Raw genomic sequence first — 9,852 nt, 5'->3', positions numbered from 1 at the left:
TCAGGTTTTAGATGTTTATAAATTACCCCACCCTCCAGCACAAATAAGATTGGTAAATTATGAGCTGGGGGTGGTGGTGCATGACTTTAATCCTAGCACCCAGGAGGCAGAGGCAGAGGCAGAGGCAGAGGCAGGTGGATCTACACAGAAAAAAACCTGTCTCAAACAAACAAGCAGAAAGACTGATAAATTAAGCAAATTTAACAAAACAAACTGATTTTGTGCTCTGAAGCTGAAAAATTGAACATTCAGAGAGTCCAGCTTACACAGCATTCTGTATGGCCAACTATAAGGCATGCTATTGTAATCTTTGTACTCTGACTCCCACGTGACCTTTGTCCTAATCCTCAAAAGCTACGGCTGGAGCAATGCTAAGTGGCTGAAAGCACTGGCTGCTCTTCTAGAGGGTCTGGTTTAACCCGCAGCACCCACGTGGGGGGTCACAGTGTCCACCCACTGGGCCGGGCGAGAGTAAGACCACTACCACAACTTTCAGCCAAATTTGAAGTGAGCTTGGTTTTATTGGGGTGCACACAAGAGCTAAGTTGGGTTAAAGAGAGCAGCCCCAAGTCCATATCTTGGGTCCCTTATAAGGAGTAAAACACAAGTACTTACAAAGCAAGTTTGCAGAAGAGAGACAACAGAGCAATAAGGAAATACAGAAAAAAAATCTCAACAAAACCAAACTCAAACCCAAACCAACCAACCAACCAAAAACCGAAAGATAAAAACCAACCCACCTGTAACTCCAGTCCCGGGGATGTGACACCCTCTTCTGGCCTCTGACAGCACAAATATACCTGCAGGCAAAACACTTCAGTACACAAAATAAAAAAAATAAAAAAATAATTAAATGAAGTAGGATGGTTTTCACTTGAACCCTGGAGGAATCAGATCTGGTCCCCTCAAGTTTACTGTCCTACATGAATTAATCCAATCTGCAGCTGGAGACAAAGGCACTTTTGAAGCTCTCCCTGCAAAGTCTGTGTTGATGTCAACCTGATACCCCAGAAGCCTCCCAGGAGACAGGCTTCTGGGTACACCGTGAGGGACCATCTACAGCAGGGTGACCAGTGTGAAGACCCACCTTCACTGTGGGTCTTCGTGGGCTGGGGGCCAGGAGTAAGTAAAAAAGGAGAAAGTAAGGATGAGACAAAACTGGTGTTGTGGCCTGGCATCCGAGCCTCAAACTGGGAAAAACATACCTCGCAGGTTAAGGTTTCTGTCTGCGCTGAAGACAGTGAAAAGAGTAAGTCCCTGGGCTGAAGAGATAGATGGCTCAGCGGTTCTCAGCACCCACGCGGCAGCTCACAGCTGTAACTCCAATTCCAGGGGATCCGACACCCTCACAGATAAGAATGCAGACAGAACACCAATGCATATGAATTTAAAAAGAAATAGACTTAAGTTCCTGTTTGTCCTGGGTGTGTTTGACCCATGTATACTGGATGGACCCATGTGTACACGGAGGCGGAGGGTATGTCGGGAGGAGACATGTCAGGCTGTGCTCTGCCCATGAGGGATGAAGGCAGGAGACACATCAGGGTGCTTGCATGCCCAACTGGACCTGATGGGAAACACATAACCTTGTGGGTTTGCCTTTGTCACCATTTATTTCTGGGAACCCTGGAATGGACCTGGCCAGTCCACCCACCTGGCCAGTTATTTAACTAAAGCTCGCCTCAAATTTGGCTTTAATCCTGGCAGTGGTCTTATTCTCGCCGGGTGGGGTTAACACAAGCTGAGTTGCAGTGAGGAAAAAGACACCAGCTGCCTTGAGCTCTTGCTGCCTTTTGTTCCAGCAGTAAGACAAGCAAGCACAACAGGGAGGCCCTCCCAGAGGAGGGACAAGACAGATGGGATACACTGGCATCTCAGATGACACCATTTCTGCTATACTCCTTAAAAGATATCTGGCTTTCCCATTCGTTTTTGACTTTTAACATATTCACAAAGTCCGTTCCTACATCAGCATCACAGTCTACTTTGGGATTCTGGTGTACACTTAAGACCAGTTGAGACTGAACAGCTCCTGGATTCTTGGACTCTCTGTTGTTAGACAGCCATTGTTGGACTAGCCGAACCACAGCCTGTGAACCACAATAAATCTTCTTTCTACATACATACAGATTAGCCCTGTCAATTCTGAACTCCCAGTAATACAGCAATGTGAGGATTGTGTTCTTGTGAAAGTTTCTATGTACACACCAAATTAATTAGTATTTACATTTATTTCATGTATGCTGTTTACACACTCATTACTGAACACAACTGGAATGCAAACAAATGTACAAATATCATAATAACCATTATCAAATAAAATAACTGGCACTAGTGTTATATAAGCAAAATTAATGGACGCAGTGAGGAAAATGAGGGTAAGAGACTGCAGCCCGGGACATTTTCCTTTATCAAAAGAAAATGCTCAGTAGCACCATAATGGTAACACTTGAAAGAAACCCGAAGGTGGGTATCTGACGGCCATGAGGTTAGTCTGCCAGGAGAGTTACGTGGGAAATTAATAGTACAGGCAGTATTGGGGCCAACTTCTGCTTGTGTCAGCTGAATATCCTCCATAAACAAAAGGAAACAAAGCCACAGACCTTTTGTATAAGCTTGGTGCAAGCTCTGCATTGCTTTGATTTCATGGTTTGAAAAGATAGGTTAAAAACTGAGGTTATGTAACATTAAATTTACTAAAGCCTGAGTGTGTCTTTGGTAGGCGAATACTTTTTCAGTATAGTTAATAATCACATTCATGTTTATCTATTTCCTGTATTTTTCTATAGAGAAGACATTATGGGAAATGATACAGCAAAATCCTCAAATAACTGGGCTTGTAAAACCCAGTCTCTCCCAAAGGCACCAAGAATCAAAAGTCACTAACTTCCCGTAGAGGAAGGTGACTTTTTGTGATACTTGTGTCCTAATGGGATTGTATTTTGTAGTTCTATATCTTGTTTGTTGTCAGTATACTTAGTTACCTACTTTTACCGTTTTCTTCTAAAATGGCATCAACAATACACGCGATATGTAACAGTACCAAGTATTTCTAGCTCAAAGTTGTGCGAAGACTGCCACAATCCTGCTCAAGTGTCTAAGTGTCCAAATGGTTACCCATGGGCTGCACTAAGCTTTATGTCCACATCGAGTGTGAAGAAAGAAATGAAATTTAAGCTCAGTTATGAAGAGAAATGTTACAAAGAGGATCATACACAGAGAAGCCTGCCAAGTTCTTCTAAACAGCATCCCTTAGTGGTTTCAATAAAATGTCACTAACCACTTCTCTCCAAGCCACGGTTTTCCTTAAGAGTGTGGTAGCACAGCGTTAGTATCATATGAGTATAAATTAAGCCACATTTCTATCTAAATACACAGGTGTGTGCACCAAGCAGTGTTCTGTGATAAGAACACAAAACTCGATTTTTTCTTAAGTTATCGTTCTCATGATGATGCACTCTTAAAGCCTCCGTTTCATAATTTGGTGATTAACGTCTACAAGAAACAATGCTCGGCTAAACATACAGAATGTATATGCATTGTGATTATGAACCTGGCTTTTGCTGGTAACTTAAACTTAACAGTCGCACATGGCTCATCCAGCTCCAAACAAGGCTGTTGAGTGTTATTACTCTGCAGCATCATGGGCCTAAATTTCAGTCTGAATAGAAACTTTCAAGTCCACAGTCTGATGTGGTTGGTTATTATTTGCTTCTTTTAATGCGTCACCGTTCGGTTTCACCCCACTCCTGCTGGTGCCGTGATCCTCTGCAGCAGGACTGGGCTGCGGAACTCCAGAACCGGAAGCAGGTTTGGAAAGCAGAGAACTGCTACACTGATGTGGTGAATTCTCCAGACGGTCATTTTCTACCTCAGGAAGGGTGTTCACAGTCGCAAAGCGGGTGTGACAATCACTGGAGCCATGACTACACGACGTTCTCATGCTCTCTAAGTCCGAGCAGCTAAACTCAGAAAAGTGACTGGAGTGGGAATCGGCTACAGACGGCATACTGTCACTGAGGGACGGGGCCTCAAACTCGCTTGAGTTGGTGCTCTGCTGCTCCAGCAGCTGGGCATCCATGTCCTCGCGGGGCTCCTTTATCTTCAGGGTGCCCTTTTTCCTCAGTTTACCGCTTTTTGACTTTTTTCCTGCTGTTGCTTCTTTGGACCACTTGGTGGCACCGGATTTACCTTCAGGCAATGCACTGGATGAACCACCAGCGTGGCTTCGGGCAGCACTGCCGTCTTCCACGCTGCTGCTCCCGCTGTTGTGCCGGAACTTGAATGGCTTGGACTCAATGTCCACTTGCACTTCCATGCTGTTCCCTTCTCTGAAACGAGAGCGGCAAAGATGAAACTGCTTCTGTTCAGATGAGACACAGGGAGAAGGGCTTTTCTATGAAAACACCAATGCTACGTAAAGAAGCTTGTCGGAACATTTCAGTGCAGGTTACATTCTACCAACATAAAACTACACACAAGAGGACTGTCTTTAGCCAGGCACGTGTGGCGCACACCTTCAATCCCAGCACTTGGGAGGCAGAGGCAGGCGGATCTCTGTGAATGAGAGGCCAGCCTGGTCTACAGAGCGAGTGCCAAGACTATCTTTGTGCCTTTGTTGTTGTCTTGCTTTGTTTTTATATGTAGACCAGGCTGGCCTTGAACTCAGAGATCTGCTTGTCTCTGCCTTCCAAGCACTGGGATTAAAGGCCTGCACCACCAGGAACAGCCCGAGGAGACTGTCTTAATATTTCTATTAAGAAAAAAAAAAAAGATTTATTTTATGTGTATTTGTTTGTACCTGAGTGTACGTATGAGCGATGCCAGCAGAGACCACAAGAGGGCATCAGATCCCCCAGAAAACTGGAGTTCCAAGTAGATGTGAGCCACACAGTGTTCGTACAGAACTGAACCCAGGTCTTCTGGACAAGGAACCAGTGCTTAACTACTGAGCCTTCTCTCCAGCCTCTTCAGGCTTCAAGTTTTAAAATAGTACCAGGGACATTTACTGCTTTTCTGTTGTGGGCATGGACTTCCTACCTGGATGGGTTTGCGCCTTTCAACATCTCGCTGTTTTCTTGGAGACTGTGCCCAGTGGGCGGGATCATTCCTTTTGAGTGAATTAAAACACTTCTATTTTTACAGGGGAGTCCTCCTCACCTGTCCAGAGGGATGCAGGAGTTGAGAATGGATCCGGCCATGGCTTTGGTGCTGGCATTATCACTCACTGTTCCCAAGCTCACGGTGCCGGACTCTCCACTGAGACTGCACCGTTCTTTCTGAACATCTGCTTGAATCTCCAGCCTTAAAGAGGAGGGCATCACACACGCACCCAATCACTTATAGTTCCGCAATCACAGTACATATCTTTAAATAATTCAGTGAGAAACTTTGGTAATGAAAATCTATTTTAGGCACTGTAGTTTTTCAGTTCCCACTTCTTTTATTATCCAGATTAAACTGTGGGGTACTGAACAACACCCAAGAGGACTCAAGAGAACACTACCCAAAGGAAGATCAAAAGGAAACAGATCTGAATGGTCTCCACGGTATTTTCACTAGGATGCAGTCCTCTGTCATGCTCAGGACAAAATACAAAGTCAGAGTGTATTAATCAATAAACATGATAGATCCATTAATAAATAAAAATCCCTCTGTTAACTGGGTGTAGTGGCAAATGCCTTTTATCTCAGCCCTCAGGAGATAGAGGCAGGCTGCCTGGCCTGTATGGTGAGTTCCAGGCTAGCCAGGGCTTGCAGCATCCCAGCTGCCGGTCAGACCACCAGCACTCCCCTCTCCTATGCTCGGGTTGTGCCTGGCTTCTGCTACTGATATTGTATCTAACTGTGAAATAATTCCAGAAATTAAGCAATTTCCTGCTTTAAACTCCTACATGATTTCAGAAAGGATATTAGATTACACAAAGTACAAGTCACACTCTATCTCAAATAATGAAAATAAATCCTATACTAAAAAGGGTTCTGCTCAACAACTTCAGCCTACATCTGATTTTGTAATAAGAGGTAACAACATATACCAAATTACAACGTAGTTTCTGTCCAGCTACCTGAAATAAGATAAATACGACTTTTAATTCATCTACCCTCTCCACAAAAGAGCTAACACACACAACAGTGAATAAGAAAAATGACGCAGTAAGATAAATGTTGACTTCTCCTCCTCATCTCCACGGTATCAGTAAACAAGCAAGGTCGACGCTAAGCATGGCCTTTACTCTAGTGAACACAAATGCAGATCCTTGATCAAATCAACTTCATCAAGTGTAGTTATTTCTCAGGGCTTAAGTTTTTATTACAACACAAGTACCAAACACAGTACTTTTAACCTTTGGGTAGTTATCATGCATGCTTTGCATTCATATTTTTCATCTAACTAAGGTCTTGTTAACAAACCAAAACAAGCAGCTATTTCTTACCTGTTGAAACAGTTCACCATGGCGCTTCCTGACAGACTTCCCGTTATGCTAGCTCCAGCTAAGGCCATGGTGCTGGCTGTCTCACTCAGGTTGTCTCTCATGGTGCCTATTCGGTCCATGTGACTTCCACTTGCACTCAAGCTGCCAGTCAGACCACCAACGCTCCCCTCTCCTATGCTCGGGTTGTGCCTGGCTTCTGCTACTGATGTTGTATCTAAATGTAAAATGATTCAAGAAATGAAGAGAGAATGATTACTCATTTTCCTGCCTTAAACTCCTACATGATTTCAGAAAGGATATTAGATCACACAAAGTACATATCACACTCATGGTTAGGCATACAGAGAGCCATTTCAGGGTGTACTGCTCAATCTGAGACTGGCCCTAAATTTAAGATGGTCAGTATTTGTTGTTGCTAAGTCCAGAAGATTCAGGGATTTGAACAAATGATTTAGAAGACCTCCCTCGACAGACTTGGTTCCAGTGAGAGATCCTGTTCTCTAGATCAATAAGACAAAACGGACAAAAGCTGATTTCTAGACGTAGTTCTAATTGTCTATAAACTATTACAAGATGCTATAGGATTATATTCTAATTTTACAGTACTATTCACTTACTTACGCCAGTATCTGAGTTCCTATTACATATTCAATCATGTGACCAAGCAAGACAGGGGAGTGACTATAGTGCGTATGTCATCCCTGGACACCGCTTTACAACATGGCCAAGGAAGGCCTCCCTCGAGCCACACGAGTCATAAAATGAGCATTCCAGGCAGGGGTAACCACACGTTTAAAAGCCCAGAAAGCGGAGTATTAACTGTCACCTTCAAGAAGAGGTGGTGTAAGACAGTCAGGGCAGACTGTGAGAGCAAGGACCAGACACGCTCCCCAAGGAGACACACGAGAGATTTCATAGAAGGTGCACAGAGGGCACCAAAGGGCTTCGTTCTTAGACACTGCCCTGAGACACACACTTGTGATTAAAACCACTGGGTACAGGACAAGCACTATTTCAGCAAGCTGACACTCCTACTGCCGGTGTGTGAATAAAGCCTCTAGTCGTGGAGATTCCTGCCCACTACAGTTCTAACTTGTACTTCTTTGAGTGATACAGAAGTTTTTCATTTATTGACCATTTGCAATTCTTTTAACTGCAATGCTCTTCACATCCTTTTCAGACTTCATTACGTATGGAGTGAAACACTGTATGAAAAGGCTCTAACTCCTAAATGTATTCTTGTAAGAGGTGAGCACCCACAGCCACCCCTCCTCTGTCACACATGTCTGACCGTCACAGTTCCTTTCACAGCTATGCTTCTGGATTAAAACTACGAGGCTGTCAGACATTCACCTCTGATCTCAGCACATCTGAGGCAGAGTGAGCCTCGTCTACACACTGAGTTCAGGCCAGCCAAGGCTACACAGTGAGACCCTGTCTCAGAGAGGAAAGAGAAGGGGGGGGGGAGGGGTGTGAGACAGTAAGAACACAAAAAGGCCTAGTAAAAGGAGGACAGTAGGGCTTAATGCACACATTTCTTCCCATGTTTAAAGGACTCACCTATAGCTGTGTTAGTTCCACCAACATTTATGTCATTTTCGTCATCAAATTCAATTCTGACTCCTTTCCCATTGCCTGCTGAAACTCCACAACCCCCACTTCGGCAGAGGGAGATTGGAACAACACCATAAACATAAGCTAACATAATGGGAACACCAATGCCTAAAAAGGAATTGAATTACATATCAGAAACCAGACACTGATCCCAGGAATATGAGGTTAGGTCTTCTCAGGAGAAGGATTTGGCTGGGACACAAACAAATGCAACATTGCCAGGTGGCCCTCAGGTACCACGGGGGCAAAGACCGGCTTTGTGAACTTTTAAAGTGCAAGCGTCTGAGGGAGGCTACTCACCAGCCATCCTAACAACAGGTTCTTGTAGGTCTGAGGCAAGGGCTGTACCACTATCTACAGTCCCTAAAGCCAGGTTCTTGAGTCAACAGCACTTTTAATGAAGTTACTTGAGAAACCTCCTATAGGTTCTACTTAAGTAACGCTCCGAAGCATGGTCTTACCTACAGTCACTGCAGCAACCACCGGAGAGACAATTACAGACAGCGTCACACCACCTGCTATGGCCAGATTCCGCTTGTGTTTTGAGACATCTTTGCCTTCATAGCGATTATGAATCTTAAATTCAAAAGGGAATGGAAGTTTAGAAAAGAAAAACATTACATATTCGGTTTAGGTGAAACAGTCCTACACATGTAAGAGAGCTGAAGGATTTCTCACACTTTCAGTCCATCGCCCTAATGCAAGGTCACCACAGTGTCACAAATTGCTCCTTATTGCTGTCCTGTTTACAGGAGGTGGCAGTGGCTCAGGAGATTTAGTCTGTGTCACAAGTTCAATGTTACCCTTGTGTACATCTCTAGTTCAAAGCCGACCCACGCCATGAAGACTCCATCTCAGAAACCATACTAGAGTTCCACGGGTTTCTTTTCAAGTAAGACTCCCTGAACAAACCCCAGGAGAGGGTTCCACAGTCTTTATCATCTAAAAGTTGAGTCTAAAAAGGTGCTGTATGAAACAAATATCATGTACAACTTTTTTCCAGACACCTTTTCATGACAGAAAGTTATTAACAGATGACTCAAAATCAGTTTAAAGAGTAAAGACAAATAGTGGTTACCAGAGAATCATTGTACAATCCACACTAATAAATAAAACAATTGCCATAAAACAGCTTATGAATTATTAAATGAAACTGGGAAACAGTTTAGAGCCAAACTGAGGAAGGGCGTTTCCCATCTGTCTGAAGACATCCCTTGAGCGGCCTCCAAACCACACGGCTAGTCTGGTCTCTAAGGTGAAATGTCAGGGCCTTTCTATGCTCTTTTCCCTGTAGCTCCTTTCCAGCCTATTCCCGGGCACAGCAGCAGAGCAAAGCCAAGTCTACACACATGCAGGTGGATCTGTGAGGACAGGTTGCCATGGAACCAAGGGAGTCAACCTTTGCTCCCACCCCATTCCCTTCTCTCTCTCTCTCTGAGACAGGATCATATATAAATGTGTGCATATACACACATAAATATACACACATGTATGCACATACACACATATATACATACACAAACACCACACACACATATACATACATACATACACACATATGTACACACATATTTATGTATACACAAACACACACACATATATACACACACCTATATATACATATGCACACATACATATACATACACAAACACACCACACACACATGTACGTGTATACACACATATACAGATGTGCACATACACACATGTATGTACATATATTCACATATATAAACACACACATATATACCCATATGCTCATACACACACATACACACACACACACACACAGAGTCCAGGCTA

At 43.8% G+C, this 9,852-nt stretch overlaps 1 protein-coding gene across 5 annotated transcripts in view; it reads right to left on the bottom strand.

The window, feature by feature from the left end:
* Window positions 1-2,212: 2,212 nt before the first annotated feature.
* Window positions 2,213-9,852, bottom strand: part of Rnf19a (ring finger protein 19A, RBR E3 ubiquitin protein ligase) — a 99,848-nt gene continuing 92,208 nt past the window's right edge. For all 5 annotated transcript variants that reach the window (XM_035449614.1, XM_027431495.2, XM_027431493.2 and 2 more), the window contains exons 6-10: window positions 8,512-8,626; window positions 7,997-8,158; window positions 6,437-6,650; window positions 5,161-5,304; window positions 2,213-4,331 (exon numbers count right to left, since the gene is read on the bottom strand). In XM_035449614.1, the coding sequence (XP_035305505.1) occupies window positions 3,650-4,331; window positions 5,161-5,304; window positions 6,437-6,650; window positions 7,997-8,158; window positions 8,512-8,626 (1,317 nt within the window). In that variant the 3' untranslated portion in view covers window positions 2,213-3,649. The remainder of the gene's footprint in view (window positions 4,332-5,160; window positions 5,305-6,436; window positions 6,651-7,996; window positions 8,159-8,511; window positions 8,627-9,852) is intronic.

Source organism: Cricetulus griseus, chromosome 10, assembly GCF_003668045.3.
Source record: "Cricetulus griseus strain 17A/GY chromosome 10, alternate assembly CriGri-PICRH-1.0, whole genome shotgun sequence".
Classification (NCBI taxonomy): Eukaryota; Metazoa; Chordata; class Mammalia; order Rodentia; family Cricetidae; genus Cricetulus; species Cricetulus griseus.
This window is presented reverse-complemented; position numbering and strand designations above follow the sequence as displayed.